This window comes from Mus caroli, unplaced genomic scaffold (genome assembly GCF_978045245.1).
Source record: "Mus caroli unplaced genomic scaffold, Mus_caroli_1 scaffold_14, whole genome shotgun sequence".
Classification (NCBI taxonomy): Eukaryota; Metazoa; Chordata; class Mammalia; order Rodentia; family Muridae; genus Mus; species Mus caroli.
In genome coordinates this window covers 68,927,568-68,944,551 of record NW_028227269.1, presented here as the reverse complement: position 1 = coordinate 68,944,551, position 16,984 = coordinate 68,927,568, and the positions used below count along the sequence as shown (strand labels likewise).

Sequence of the window (16,984 nt, the reverse complement as noted above, 5' to 3'; positions counted from 1 at the left end):
ACCACATTATTCATTTCAGAATCATTTGTAAATTAACCCACGAGGTTCTGTACACTGCTGGTATCAGACGTCTACTGTGTCAATCTTCAAGGATCATACAATGTGCTTATGAGAACACCAACACCTTAATTCAGGATACTTTTAATTTTCTGTAATAAAGCATTTTCTAATGAAAAACCTGACAATGTTAGAGATACAACAGAAACACTAAAAAAAATGTTGAGCACAGAGCATTATCCTCCTGACATGATTGAGAAGACTAGTCTCTGGGTCTACAGGAAGCACACATGTAGTGACACATCTGTTCATGCCCCAGAGCACCACTGAGTGGCAAATGATTAAGCCCAATTTCAAACAGGAACCTAGCAATCGCTCCTGGGCCAGAGACTGAGCTCAGCTTGCTGGGCATGCAGGAGGGCCCCTGGGGATGGCGTGCTCCCATTGCTTCTGTCACGCGTGGCTAGACAGTAGTGGAGGTCAGCCTGGGATACACGAGACTCTGAAAAGAAGCTAACAGAAATCAAACTTCTCCTCAACATCACTGAAGTGCTTAGAAACATTTATTTTGTGCTTAGAATGTTTTTCTAAGCCACCACAAACTACACATCCAAACTCTGACAGCAGAACATTTAAACTATAAAGGAGAGGCCTAAAAGAAGCTGTTGCCCATCACAGTACTGCAAGTCTAAGGAAGTCACACAGAGAACATAAGGGGAGGGAGTGTCACAGACACCATCTATTCCATAAAGGCTGGTGACTGACTCATCAAGAATTCAGTCTGCTTTCCCCCTTCCACACATCAAGACAGTCCCTGCCCCCACGATACCCTTCCCACTTTGTAAGATGAAATCCATGTAGTCCTTTTGCCGATCTTGTTTCCATTTGTGAGACACACAGTACTAGCAGTCAACAATATAATATGAAAATTTGTCTTTAAAACACAACAGTGTTACAATATTCAAACACAAAGCAATATCCTGATTATAAAATTCATCAAGACCCTGTGGAGGACAGAATTACACTAAAAACACATAGTAGTAGATGTTTCTTGAGTAGAATGCAGACTTCATTTTACATCAATTAAACTCTGAATTTCCAAAATATAAAATACCAAAGCTTTTCCACATCAAATTTTAAAAATCAGAAAATTTCATCTTCACATTAAAAAGAGAAAAGAAAACTTCAGAATAATAATTTAAAATCTGGAATGTATAGCCAAATTTATACATTTTCAAGTAAACAGTTCGATTTGATGGTTCTCTCAGTAAACTTCAACTTAAAAGAAAAGTTCTGTTTACCCACAGTAAGCACAACAGTGATACTGGTAATTTTTTCCAACTTAAAAATGTAACACATGGCAAATAACAAAAATCATATAGTGAACAAGACACCAAAATAGGCATCAGCTTTAAGAATTAATACAATGCCATATAGACTTATAAAAACTTCTTAAGTCAGCAATATATCCTAAATGTAATGTGTAGAAATGAAAGCTATAAAGTAAGGTAGTTTTGTTAGCTGCATAATCCAAAATCTATGAGGAAATTTTGGACTCTACCTAAATGCAGTGCTATCAATGAAGTATATGTCTTGAAATAATGGGCAATGTTCCCACTTATGGGAAATATGATCCTTTTTCACACAGTGAAACTGAGAAAAATGATGTGAAATGAGAAGTCCTTCTCTCTAAGGTAATTTTCTTAAATACTCCAGTAATGCAAATCTTGGGAAAGGCAGTTTCGAATGTCACACAAAATAGATTATTAAATATAAACACAAATCTTACTGCTTGGCACCAGGATCTTCTGAAATTAAATAACTTTAAACCATCATAATATTCTTAAATCATATTTTCAAACTCTTTATGTCTGTTTTTATTTCCTGAATGGAAACTGTCCGACCTAAAGGACCTACACTGTATATACAGGAAGTCATAGTTCAGCTCGCAATAGAAATGATCACCCAGCTTCAGTTTTGCCAAAGTCATAGTATTAAGATATATGTAAAACTTAGGATGTGTCCGTGGCAGATGACAGGCCCACACAGCGCTGTCTTATGCTGCTCTGAGAAGTGTCTTTGCTTGCTCCCTCTCTATCTTCTGCCTCCTCTTCTGAAACATCTTCTTCATCAGCCTCCTGCTCTTCCTCCACTTTTTTCAGAGGTTGAGAAAATTCTGGTGATGTTTTTTCTTAAAGATCAGAAATGCACTTTAGTTAATGTACTGAATTTGCTTTAGAGTAAAATTACGACAGAAGGACTCGAAAGCCCTGACGGTTATGTTTAGATTTTCAAAGAGAATAAAGCAGGTATTTATACAAAGATTCATTTATCACATTCAAATCACCTAATCCAACATTAATGAATCAATGTCAATGCAGTGAACATAGAAGCTGAGATAAAATATACTGCATTAAACAGACCCATCTTGTTACAACTTGAAGTCAATTTTCGGTCTATAAGTATACTAAAGCTTCAGCCCTATCCTTCTCAGGTCCCTGGGGGGCGGGGGGGAATCACATACTTACAAAAGCTGCATTCTTGCCCAGATATTTTCTCTTTCCCCACACTCACCTATGTAATTTACTAAGGAATAACTGTGAGAAATAAAATGGAGAAGCCTCAAACACACACCCAAGTATAGCCTTTCTACTTTTTAGAGGGCTTGAAGCTAATTAAATTCAAAGCACAATGTGTTAAAGAGACAGATACAGAAGTGAGAACTGGACCAAAGACATTTACTGTATACATCCTACACTGCTCCAATCCTAGCAAGCCACCACTGCAGGGAGGGTTAGCAAACATGGCAAGCTATGGGAAGAAGCTCAATGCTGACAGCCTGGCATGCCTCTTCATACTGGGACTTATTCTTATCCTACGTCATCCCTATGGAATTTCAGTGAGTACTACAGTCTACAACAGCAGTACCTTACCCAGAATGTCTCTGTCCCCTCAAAGAACACCAAGTAATGTCTGGAGACACTCTTGGGTGTCATACCTGATAAGGACAGAACTCTGGGCACCAGTGGAATACTGCTGACCATTCAGCATTATACACCTGGGTATACACAAAGACACTCCATTGCAAACAAGCCTGATGAGTGTAAATGGAGCAAGTGTCAAGAAGCAAGCTTCATACACCGTGGACTACACCAGACTTCCCTGACTCTGGGATGACGAGCCATGGCCTTCTGTGTTCACCTCATATTAACGGAGAATAGTTCAGTGCACACCAAGTTAAAGGTGCAGTGAACTGAACAGTGAGGAAATTATATTATTAGTAATGAATAACTATTTCTAATAACGTAGACTAATTTTATAGCATAGTTCACCATTAACACTAATCCTTAGTCAGATTTTCCTACTATACTATCAGGGGAAAAAAAGGAAAATCAGTTGAGGACAAAGAAATTTTCAGTATCTACAGCTACATGAACTATAACATTCTCTGAATTATGACCATGTTCCAAGATCTGGCGCTACCATTTTACATGAAACACTCATCTCTCACTTCCCTTTATGCCTTTAAATCCTTCACATTTAATATCCTAGGCTCAGAGCAGCTGGTGACAATATTTACAGAAATGAAAACCACTCAGTGTCACCCGTGGAGTGGGTGTAGCTCAATGGTGGTGCTTGCCTAGCATGCATGCATCCCAAAACTCAAGCCCCACTTCCACACATGATGAACACACCAACTTACTTGTATACTGTTGCTGTGGTTTGCGTCTTTTTGAAGGGCAAAGGCAATCTGCTACAAATATCATACACTGCAAAATAAGCAGAAATCCAAATATATGACATGCAATACAACTAGTACTAACAATGTTATCATGGCCTCAAGTATTTTTCTTAGAACTCTAAAAATGAAGTACTTGGTCTGTGCCTGAAGCTGATCCTGTGCCTCAGCACTCCATGCCCAAATACTTCCAGGAGAGAGCTGGTCTCCCAGGAGTGCGGACACGCCTGTGAGCACAGGTAAGACCACCACGTCTGCTCAAATTCCTAGCCCAAGAGGGACCTGACCAGAACCATCAGGGCACAGGACCAAGGATCAGCTGGGGACAGGATCCTTCTGGTTTCTATGACCCACCCAGAGCCATCGGGACACAGGAACCAAGGCAGGGTCCCTCCAGTTTCCATCTCTACCCCGGAGCTGACCCTGTGCCACAACTCTCCATATCCAAATTTCTTCTGGAGAGAACTGGTCTCCCAGAAGTATTAACACACAGGCTTGCAGGAGAAATAAGCCACAGTGAGAGACAGCAAGACCAGCTAACACCAGAGATAACCAGATGGCTAGAGGCAAGGGCAAGAACATAAGCAACAGAAACCAGTTCTCCCACCACAGCAAGCCCTGGATACCATAACACACCAGAAAAGCAAGATTCTGATTTAAATCACATCTCATGATGATGATAGAGAACTTTAAGAAGGACATAAATAACTCCCTTAAAGAAATACAGGAGAACACAGTTAAACAGCTAGCAGCCCTTAAAGAGGAAACACAAAAATCTCTTAAAGAATTACAGGAAAACATAACCAAACAGGTGAAGGAATTGGACAAAACTATCCAGGATCTAAAAATGGAAATAGAAACAATAAAGAAATCACAAAGGAAGACAACCCTGAAGATAGAAAACCTAGGAAAGAAACCAGGAGTCATAGATGCAAGCATCACCAACAGAATACAAGACATAGAAGAGAGAATCTCAGGTGCAGAAGATACCATAGAAAACATTGTCACAACAGTCAAAGAAAATGCAAAAAGCTCCTAACCTAAAACATCCAGGAAATCCAGGACACAAATGAGAAGACCAAACCTAAGGGTAATAGGTATAGAAGAGAGCAAAGATTCCCAACTTAAAGGGCCAGTAGATATCTTCAACAAAATTATAGAAAAAAACTTCTCTAACCCAAAGAAAAAGATATACATAAACATACAAGAAGCCTACAGAACTCCAAATAGATTGGACCAGAAAATAAATTCTTCCCATCACATAACAGTCAAAACACCAAATACACAAAACAAAGAAAGAATATTAAAAGCAGTAAGGGAAAAGTGTCAAGTAATATATAAAAGCAGACCTAGCAGAATTATACCAGACTTCTCACCAGAGACTATGAAAACTAGGAGATCCTGGGCAGATATTATACAGACCCTAAGAGAACACAAATGCCAGCCCAGGCTACTATACCCAGCAAAGCTCTTAATTACCATAGTTGGAGAAAACAAGATATTCCATGACAAAAACAAATTTACAAAGTATCTTTCCACAAATCCAGCCCTACAAAGGATAATAGATGGAAAACACCAACACAAGGAGGGAAACTACACCCTAGAAAAAGCAAGAAAGTAATCTTTCAACAAACCCAAATGATGATAGACACAAACATAAAAATAATATCAAAAATAACAGGAAGCAACAGACACTATTCCTTAATCCTGCTTAACATCAATGGACTCAATTCCCCCAAAAAAGACAGACTAACAGACTGGTTATGTAAACAGGACCCAGCATTTTGTTGCATACAGGAAACGCACCTCAGTGTCAAAGACAGACACTACCTCAGAGTAAAGGGGTGGAAAACAATTTTCCAAGCAAATGATCTCAAGAAACAAGCTGGAGTAGCCATTCTAATATCAAATAAAACTGACTTTCAACCAAAAATCATAAAAAAACAGATAAGGGCACTTCATACTCAAAGGAAAAAATCTACCAAGAACTGTCAATTCTGAACATCTATGCTCCAAATGCAAGGGCACTCACATTCATAAAATAAACTTTACCAAAGCTCAAAGCACACATTGCACCTCACACAATAATAGTGGGGGACTTCAACACCCCACTCTCATCAATGGACAGATCATGGAAACACAAACTAAACAGAGACACAGTGAAACTCACAGAAGTTATGGACCAAATGGATTTAACAGACATCTATAGAGTATTTCATCCTAAAACAAAAGAATATACCTTCTTCACAGCAACTCCAAAATGCTACCTTCTCCAAAATTGACCATATAATCAGTCACAAAACAGGCCTCAACAGATACAAGAAAACTGAAATAATCCCATGCATCCTATCAGATCACCACAGACTAAGGCTGGTCCTCAATAGCAACAAAAACAAAAAATAGCCCACATACACATTGAAGCTGAACAAAGCCACACTCAATGATAACTTGTTCAAGGAAGAAATAAAGAAATTAAAGATTTTAGAATTTAATGAAAATGAAAGCACAATATACCCAATCTTATGGGATGCAATGAAAGCAGTGCAAAGAGGAAAACTCATAGCTCTGAGTGCCTCCAAAGAGAAACTGGAGAGAGCTTACACTAGCAGCTTAACAAGACACCTGAAAGCTCTAGAACAAAAAGAAGCAAATACACCCAAGAGGAGTAGATGGCAGGAAATAATCAAACTCAGGGGCAAAATCAACCAAGTAGAAACAAAAAGAATTACACAAAGAATCAACAAAACCAGGAGCTGGTTCTTTGAAAAAAAAAAAATCAACAAGATAGAAGAACCCTTAGCCAGACTAACCAGAGGGCACAGAGACAGTATCCAAATTAACAAAATCAGAAATGAAAAGGGAAGATATAACAACAGAAACTGAGGAAATTAAAAAAATCATCAGATCTTACTACAAAAGCCTATATTCAACAAAACTGGAAAATCTGGATGAAATGGACAATTTTCTAGACAGATACCAAATACCAAAGTTAAATCAGGATCAGATAAACAATCTAAACAGTCCCATAACCCCTAAAGAATAGAAGCAGTCATTAAAAGTCTCCCAACCAAAAAGAGCCCAGGACCAGATGGTTTTAGTGCAGAGTTCTATCAGACCTTCAGAGAAGACCTAATACCAATACTCTTCAAACTATTCCACAAAATAGAAACAGAAGGAGCACTGCCCAATTCATTCTATGAAGCCACAGCTACACTGTGTATTCTCCCTTGGAGATGGAATGGTTTCTGTCTAATCAGGAACTTGTCACAATTTCCTTTCATAGAGGACTTCATAAGAGATGTTTTTGTACTTCTATCATGTTTAATGTTCCAAACAGATTTTAAAAACTGGTTGAGTGCATATTACTTTTAGCTTCACAAGATATCATGTATGTTTAGGAGGCATTTAAGTATTTATTATAAATTATTTTGATGACTTAAAAAATATTAATTCTAAGTTGTATATTTTAAAATAAATTCTATTAGTTTAATTTAAAAAAAAAGAAGAAGAAGAAGTACTTACAAGTCCCAGCAGCAGTCCTGAGAGCACTGTGGCAAAAGCAAAAACCAAGTATGAGCCCCACGCTGGTATTCCAAGGTCATGAACAAAATAACTGTGACTAGTCTGCAATAGAGATAAACAAAGTAAGACCATGCTCTTTAATTAAAAACAAGTGTTAGAAATGGTTAAGATGGAAAAAGCTGGTCCATACCCTGATGTACACAGAGAGTTGAAAAAGTGCTGACATCATAGTCATCCTAAAAAACAGAGGAATGAAAAACTGAACAAAGACATATAGCTTTGCCTATGTCTACACACTGCACTTTCCACTCTTAGGTTCTCCAACATGACAAGACTTTCTTGTTCAGATTAATCAATCGAGAGCCTTTAATGAGATATAAGTAACATATAGGAAATAAACACTAAGCCAATACATAAATAAAAATAACTACTAATAAAAAAAGACAAGCTGCTGCACAGGATTCAAGAGACACTAAAGCAGCCACAGCCCTCTACTAGAGTACAACAGCTCACTGAAAAGCACAAATCACTTTGTGCTGTTTAAAGGTCAAGTAGGTGTGGTAGTTCCCAAACGTAATCCTAGCACCTGGAGGCCAGGGCAAAGAATCAAAAGTTGCAGGTCAATCTGGGTTATCCAGCGAGACCTTGCCAAAAACAAAAGTGGAACTGAAACGTGCAACCTCACTGTTCTGACAGTTGAAGGATAATTACAAGTTTTGCATCCAGAGACAGAAAGGGAAAGATGAACTTCTACTTCCAAATACAACAAGGGCTGACTTCTTTCCCCATTCCCAGCATTCACAGCAACTCTGTGTTCTTACAGTTGGTATCCCAACTCTCCATCTTCTGATGGCAAGTATGGGGAAGGTTAGGAGTAATTTAGTCACACCAAAATGGGACCATGATAGTCTTAGCAAAGTCTACCTGCCAGGTTTCTCAAATGGAGCACTGGGTTCATGGAAACATACTTGCCATTCACAAGTCTAACTGCTATGCCAAATATGTCTACCTCCTAGCTATAAGCTCATATCATTATTCATTGTCAGACATACTATTCATACAAGGTATCAGGTGTAGCCACCCAAACACAGTCACTTCACATTAACAATGAAAGTACATGACCAAATACTCTTACTCCATTAAAATTAGGATCAAGCAATGGCCTTGCTTACCTATTATGCTGCTCAGTTTCTAAAGGATCAAGTTCTCAAGTCCATTTAGCCAAATCAAAGCTAAAACAGTCTGAGAAGCACATTCAGTGTGGTCCCACAAATGCCTACTCCTGCCTGCCTCACACGAATGAAAGTATCTGTTACTGGTCACAGTAAACATATATCTGAATATACATAGCATAAAAATCCAAGAAACAGCATGCCTGCTTTATTTACAAGAAACATAATTATCTGTAGTTAACTTTGAAGGAAGATAGTCCTCATACTTACAGAACAGAACTTGGACCAAACCATGATGATATAGGTTCAATATTCTTCCATTCTTTATCACTTACGAAGTTTATGAAGTCCTTCTTAGTCCTTGGGCCCACATAGCGCCTAAATTCACCATCTTTACAACTAAAGATCAGAACTAAATATTAACTGGCAGCAAGAAATAATTGTGTTCAACCATTTCTTCAGTTTACAGTCAATTCTAATCTTCAAAAAAACCTAGCAAAGCACCAGAACACACTGCTATGTACTGAGGCATCAGAGCCCCGAACACAGAAAACCACAGGCTTTAAGACTTTATTCTTTCAAATAGTCACCGTCTTGCTGTGGGTAAAGGACTCTTACTCTGGTGTGGGGAGGGCACTGCTCACACTTTGGAGGCTGAGAATTCACGTCTAGTACAGAATGCCCTATGTTGAGTGTGAGGGTTGGTGGAGCAAAGGCTGCAGGCTTGTCCTCGTTTTTATTGTATAAGGCACTTATCCCAAGAGGCTACTGTGAAAGAGACTTTCCCTGACTTTCTCAGTCTGCTATTTGTTAACCGGAAGGCTACTAATTTTTGTGTGTTAATGTTGTATTTTGCTTACTTTGCTAAAATAATCATCAGCTATCGATGTTTTCTGGTAGAATTTCTGGAGTCTTTTCTGTATAAGTCATATCAGCTCCTAGTTGACCTCCTCCTTTCCTGTAGATCTCCTTGATCTCCTTCAGTTGTCTTACTCCTCTAGCTAAGACTCCTCTAAGCATATTGAACAGGTATGGGGAGAGTGAGCACCTTTGCTTGTTCCTAATTACTTTAGAGGAAATGCTTGAGGTTCTTTCTGTTCAGGCTGATGCTGGCGGTGGGCTTGCTATAATTTGCAGTTACCATGCTGAGGTCTGACCCATGCATCCCTAGTTTCTCCAGAGCTTCTATTATGAAGGGGCTTAGGATTTTGTGAAAGACCTTTTTTTCATCTAAGGAAATGATGTGGTGCTTGGTGTTTTGTTTATATAATAGATTATATTCCCTGATTTACAATGTTGAACCATTCCTGGATCTCTGGGAAGAAGTCAACTTGATCATGTATACTCTTTTTGATATGTTCTTGAATTCAGCTTGCAAGTATTTTACTGATAATTTTTGCATCTTACCCATAAAGGACATGATTGGTCTATACTTTTCTTTCTTTCCTGGGTTGTGTGGTTTTGGTATTAGGGTAATGTAGTTTTGTAAAAAGAACTGGGACACATCCCTTTACTATCAATATTGTGAAATGACTTAAGAAGTATTGGTGTTAATTCTTTTTTAGGTTAGGTAGAATTCTGCACTGAATCTATCTGGCCCTGAACTTTTGTTCAATTGGGAGATTTAATTCCTACACTGGATATATCGAGAAATTCATCTCCTTCTTTTACAGTCTGATGTACAGATGTGTAAGTATGTCCCTATAGTCTCTGAACTTCTTTGGTGTCTGTTGTACTATCCCCCTTTTCACCTCTAGTTTTATTTGGCTAAGAGTTTGTCAATCTTGTTGATTCTCATATACAATGCAGAAATAAGGTTTAATGTTTAAAAAAAATAAAAAAGACAAAAAAAGGGGAAGATTTAATTTCCTGCTGTAACTTTAAATGAGGAAATAAGTCCTTCCTGGTATTTAGTCACCAGCTAATTACACTGATGTCCAGGTCAAGTACAGAGATTGTCTCCCTCTGGGTTAGTGTAGTTTGGGAAACACAGTCAAAGAGGCAGAGCCAAGACTTGTTCACTTGAACTCACGGTCACTCAGTGTCCTGTATAACCCATACTTTCTCAGACCGTGTTCCTCCTGTTTAAGATTACTCAGAAAAGAATGTTTGTTTACCTTGCATTCTTGAGAATTCTATCTAGTCCTAGGGTTTCGTTTAAAACTCATGTTCTCCAGGAACTGCTCTGACCAACTGTGGCTTCTCCCATCGCCCGGCTTCCTACAGGACTCGTCAGGACTCTGGGCTAATAGTTACTGATGATATTTTAGAGAACCATACCAATTCTGAGGACTGTCTACAGACATTACAAATCTCCAAAACAAGGAGTGTTTTATGTATCATTCATTGACTGTTATTTCTATGACTTAATGTACCACTAGCTAAAACCAAATAAAGCTCTCAAGTCCTTGCTAAATATGAGACTACCTAAGCTCTTCAAATATAATGAGGCCTACTGCTCTCATTACACTGTGATCTAATCCTCTCCCCAACCCAGAACCTCCAAATACTTACTGATAAATAGAAGGAAGAGCAGTTATGATAAACCGTCCACTCAGTCCTACAAATGACAAGGAATAAACAATAATTAGGGACAATTGCTTACTTAAAAGTTAACTTTAAATTACTTAAATGCTAATAAGAACAAGAAAACACCTAAACATAATCAACAATGAAAACATGAATTAGTTGTTAAAGAACTTTAAAGACATATTAATGTACATAAGTCAGCTAAAGTTTATGAAGCCTAAATGCTGACGTTATCTGTGAATAATTAAGTACCTGAAGAATTAGTACTACCACAGTAATTGACTGGTGGTGATTAGCCAAGGAAAACCAAATCTGAAGGACATCTTAAATCACAGTGCATTTGCCATTCAAGAACCTGGGCAGTCTTACTGTTGCTCAAAGATGGAAAATGTTATCAAACTATGAGCCTTGACACATATCATTAACACATGTCAAAACATGATAAGCAGCATTAGCAAGGAAACAGAACCTGCCAGCCCGTAATACCTGTCTGCTCTGTGACATCCACTTTTGCGACTTTCACCTCAAGATCTTCTCCCCACTCGGCAAAACTTTCCCATTCTGGCTGAAGATTCTGACAAGCAGGACACCAGGGAGCGTAACTGCAAAAGACGGTTACAGTTTTAAAAGTACTTCAGTGACCTAACCGTGAAGAACAGTTGAGGCATAAGTTTTGAAGAATGTTTATAACACAGAAAATGACCCATTTGGGTGCCTCACACCTGGAATCCCAATTTAGGGAGCTAAGGCAGGAGGACTACTGAGTGCATGCCCAGCATGGGTTACAGAGTGTGATCTCGGGTTGAACAAGGAAACAAACCAGGTAATTTTATGCAGATGAAAAAAATCGAAAGCATGAGCCTGGCAATGTGGACGTGAAGAAATGTTCAACCGAACCACATTAAAAAAAAAAAAAAAAGCAGGTCTGAGAATACATTCTTAAATATACGTGAACTTTCCAACACGTCCTACAGCTCTTCCAAAACCTTTGTATTTTTCAATTAAAACATGGCAACCAGAAGGTTTTGTTTGTTTAAGTTCACCATGTTAAGTAATTTTACAAGCAGGGTCATGAGCAAAGTATTGGAAAAACAGGGAGTACCTGGGCTCTACATGCAGCAACCAGTATACAATCACTGCTGGGAAGAATCGCCATCAGGGATTGCCTCAGCAAGGCAGGTTCTTCACAGTAACCGAAGCTGGAGACCAACATCCTTATGTATAAATATTACTCTAGACCTAACCCTCACACAGATACTGAGCAGAGGAGACAGTACTCTATTGGCTAGCACCATGATACCAACGGCCAAGGGCGCCAGTACTCGAAACACATCTCTGAAACTCACTATCTTTGGGGGTCCAAGTTTATCCTTAGAATTTTGTTTTCCACTTCACTGCCCGTTGTAATTTGCAACCGGGAAGAATGAAGCCTACGCATATTCAAACACTTCTGAGCTGTTTTAGAAAAATTAACCTTCTAAAGCAGGCATGTAGAGAAAGCAAAACCATACCAAAGGCAAGCTCTTTAACAGTAAAGACTACAGTAAAACTACAGAAGCAGCTCTATAACAAAGCTCGTCAGAAGTGAATCTGCAGAGAACTCACTTGTAACTAAGGGCGGACTATTATGACTGTCAAGTGTATTGTTTCCTAATGCTTTTTAAGAGCTTCCTCCCCTTACTTATTTATTCACTTTACATCCTGATAGCTGACCCCTTCCAGTACCACCGCCCCCCATGCCCTTAAGAGCTTCTTTAAACTCCCAAATTTTAGCCAAAGATAAAGGGAAGCATGGGACCCTGTCACTTCAGATGGATGTTTTTAATCTCAGCATTATGCTACTGTAGGTCTCCTTTATACCCTTTGCGGATATTTACAGTGTGACAAAAGAAAGTTTATAGGTATCTTCCTGTAATATTTGACTATATTTTACATATCATGTCACTCCTGCTACTCATGACAATGACTGAAAACTAACAGCACTGGTTAGCGTTCCTTTCCTGAACACTGACTTCAGTGAACGGCCGACTGTCAGTACACTAAACGGCTTCCCTACCGCAGTCTCCTTTTCCTTGTTTCACAACTCAGGTATCATGGACCTCACCCGGGGTTCTCTCTTGAGGATGTTCACTTCCACCTCTTCCTTAGTGTACAGCCCTAAACACAATCACAATATAGGCAAACACCAGAATCTTGCTTACGGGTTGCTAACAACGCTTGCACATATTTACTCTTGAAGCCCAACAAAGCTACTATGACAGCATCTGAACAGGCTAACCGGTAAAGCAGGGGATGGGAGTGGTTAACTACTATAAGGAATTATGTAGAATAATTACCCCCCAAAATATATGTAAAGATACTGAGTAGTGTCCAGTAAAAATGACCATTCAATGGTGGTGCTTTCGCCACATCAATAATGCCGTATCAGGAACACTGTCAATTAACCATTCCACTAATTTATCATCTAAGACAAAGGCCAAAGGTAGTTTATTTCCTACAGCAGCAGGACGGGGGACATTGTTGAAGTAGAATTATCATACAAGATAAGTGATTTTGTTTGAATAGTAAACGATGAACTGGAGTTTTTAAAGGGCCTACTAATGATCATACTAATGCATGTGCAATACCATAGGCAGGCCTGTAAGTCACAATTCAAGCCATTCTCTAAATTGCAAACGCGCTGGTCAAGGAAAAATGAGGTTCATATCAAAAGAAATGAATGTAGGCAAGAAGAAAAAAAAAAAGAAAATAAAGATTTTAATATATTTCCATTTATTTGGCATTTACAATTAAAAAAAACTAACTCACAAAATAAAAATAAATTAGGAGCTCAAAATTCAGGCATTACAAATAGCAATTTCCGAATAAACATATCAATTTCCGAATGACAGGTTAAAAGCAAGGTTTTGTTCAATATCAACTTTTGTAAAAATTTGGAGACTTAAAGTCTGGATGTCTACAAAAGATCACTAAAAGTCTATAGAAACAGCCAAGACCTCCATCCCAACCCAATCCCACCCTCAAATCCGCTAGTCTGTTCCAGAGAATTCGATGTAGCTCGTAATCCTTTAATCGCACCACAGTGCTTAGCAACGACGAGGCTCAGTGCACGCTTAGATAGAAAAGTAATATTCCCGGCTAGGAAATGACCCTGGAGCTGGGGGTGGCAAAGGCTGGGACCTCAAGACCTGGCCGAGGAAGATGGGCCAGTCAGGTGTCCAGCTTGAGGGACGGGGCGGCGGAGGCCACCGCCACCCAGACAAGTGCCCCGCACTCACAATTCTACCATCCACTCTCCTTCCAGCAACGACGTCCAGTTCTCATCGGTGAGGACGCGCACGTTATTCCGCCGTCCGTGGGCCCCAGGGACCGCCCAGAACAGCAGGACCAGAGCTGCCAGGGGAACCATAAGACGCCCCAAGTGCGCCATGTCAGCCGCTCACCCAGCCTCAGCGCGTTCCCGCTCCACCTCCCCGCCGCAGCTCCACTTCCGCTCTGGCGGCCGCTCCGCTCATGCGCACAAGGAGCCAGCCAGGCGCGCGAGCCCCACCCACTCCCGCCAGCAACTCAGTGCGCATGTCCGGGTCCTGATCCTCCTGCGGAAGATGGAGAGGGAAAGCGGGTAATGTGTCTATCTCGGAGCGCACGACTGAAGAGGCGCTTGCCGGCTGTGGTCCCTCGAAAAGCGCTAGAAGGGGCGGTAGGCGGAGGAATCAGGTTGATGCTCTAGAGATGAGTGGCCCTGTCGTGCCCACCAGTGCCTAGTAAGGCCACTATGACAGTTTTCTCAGGAACTTTCCCCTTTCAAAATATCACCAGTTAGACGAATGTAGGATGGATACTGCTGCTCCTGTAAGATTCCGGTGGCCCGCTACGCCACGTGTTAATCAATTTCGGGGTGGTGTGGAGAGGTGCCTCTTTACAGGGAAATTAAGCACTGGCGGAAGAAGCAAGGTGGCTGCAGCAGCTCCAGGCATCCAGGCATAGAATGGTCCTAAGCAGCAACTACATACCCTCCATCGTGGGAATACTATAAGCAGCACAGCTTTATTATCGTAATGTGACTGGACCATCCATCTCAGTTAGGTTTGTTCCTCTGAGGATGTGTTTTTCTCCTGCGTCGATTTAATTAGATTTAGGGCAAGGATTTCTTTATGACCGAAATGTGCTGTTGCTTGCTTGCCTTAAAAACTCTTTAAGAGAATGCTTTTAAATATGAGATGATCAAATCAAATTAACCCTGCTAACTTATCAACCACCTGTTGGATTCACTTAAATTGGTCCGAAACCCATCTCTCCCTTTCCATCGTTTGGGTTTTAATGTAGGCTATAGTGTTTGTTTTTAAAAATAATACAATTAATAATATATAATTCAAATGTCATACAACTTACTCTTAAGATACATGATTCATTGGTTCTTAGTATATTCACAAAGATGAGCAACCATTACCACAGACAAATTTAGAACACGTATCACTCCACAAACTCCCACATCCATGAGAAGTCACCAGCCCCTTTACCCCGGCCCTAGGCAAATAGGCATCTACTTTTTGTCCTGGCTACTTTACTAATTGAATCTTGTGTCCTCCCTGGTGACTGACTTATTTTAACTCTTTAAGCACAAGTCCCTGAATTTCCTCTAACACATTCGTAACAGAAGGCTTTGTTACCTCCAGGCTCTTAGAGGTAGTTTTTATTGCCTGCTCTTGCCTTCCTGTATATGGGTTCTATTTTCCTGTCTTTGCACTACTCAAAAATCTCTTCTTGGAAACTAGGGTTTTAGGGTCTGTAACTCTAGATGTTGATTCCCTTTGTGGCCCTCCATCTTCTGTTCCTCTTGTTGTTTGATTGTTTAGTGAGTTGGCAAGGCAATCCTAGTGAAGTCTGTTTCTCAGAGATTACAGCCCTGGGTGGGTCATCTGGTTTTAGTGGTTTTAGCAGGGCTCATTCCATATCACTTTTTGGGATGTGTTTGCCTCATTTCTTATTTCCAGCTGTAATATTACATGAAGTGCTCACCGATAACTTGGTTTGGTTTGGTTTTAATTCTCAGAACATACATTGTTCCACAGCCTAATACATTGCGGCAGATGGTTTTGAGGTCAGTGGTTGAAATTTATTTTAAGCCCAGGATGATTCTTCACTGTCTCTTTTCTTAGTTCTCTCTGGTGAACTAAGTGGCTTATGCACTGGCATCTTGTTCTTACTTAAGGAAAACATTTTTTTTTTTTTGGAGTGACTTTAGGCCTGACCGTTTCTCCATACTCTTATTTAATAAAGTCCACTTCTTTGGGGAGAGTTCAGAACTGACTCTCCTGGGCACAAGCAGCCTCAGTCATTATTCTAGGTGCAGTGTAGACCAGCAGGATCTACTTTTCTGGACTTACTTCTAGTGGCGTATAGTCTTTATCACTTGAGCAAAAAGGTTGAGGAGATGTCTGGAGATTTCTCAGTCTGCTGTACCCAGCGCTTTCACTGTGCACTCCGTGTCCTTGTGACCTGCACTTGGAAGGATTAAGATGCCAGTGACCTTCCCTTCCTGATGAGATGCTCTGTCTCTTGGTTGGGAACGGAGAGGAGATAGAGTTCATGGTCACACCCATCTACAGTGGAGTTGTCACCGGAATGGCCTGGGCTAAGAAAATGATTAGAGAAATAGGAGTTTGAGATGGACCAGATGCCAGAGAGTCACTGTTCCTACTGAATGTTAGTAGATGTTCTTGAAGGAGCAACAATAACAACAACAAAGCATCATTTATTGTCTGCAGTGAGTTTTTGGTTGTGTAGTCTTCAGCAATATGATCAAGATGAGTTGTGTCCCTGGGAATTCATGAGCTGAAGTCCTGATGCTCAGTAATTCAGAACGAGAGTGCATTTAAAGATAGAGGGGTTTGTTTGTTTGTTTGTTTGTGGGAGGGTCGAGACAGGGTTTCTCTGTATAGCCCTGGCTGTCCTGGAACTCACTCTGTAGACCAGGCTGGCTTCGAACTCAGAAATCCGCCTGCCTCTGCCTCCCGAGTGCAGG

At 40.1% G+C, this 16,984-nt stretch overlaps 1 protein-coding gene across 1 annotated transcript; it reads right to left on the bottom strand.

Moving 5' to 3' along the window:
* Nucleotides 1-542: 542 nt before the first annotated feature.
* Tmx1 (thioredoxin related transmembrane protein 1) lies at nt 543-14,451 on the bottom strand. The gene is made up of 8 exons (XM_021178933.2): nt 14,238-14,451; nt 11,446-11,561; nt 10,945-10,990; nt 8,701-8,829; nt 7,449-7,494; nt 7,259-7,360; nt 3,701-3,767; nt 543-2,188 (listed from the first exon to the last, which is right to left on the bottom strand). Exons 1-8 carry the CDS (start codon nt 14,387-14,389, stop codon nt 2,010-2,012), a joined length of 837 nt encoding a protein of 278 aa, XP_021034592.1. The 5' UTR covers nt 14,390-14,451; the 3' UTR covers nt 543-2,009.
* Between the last annotated feature and the right edge of the window lie 2,533 nt (nt 14,452-16,984).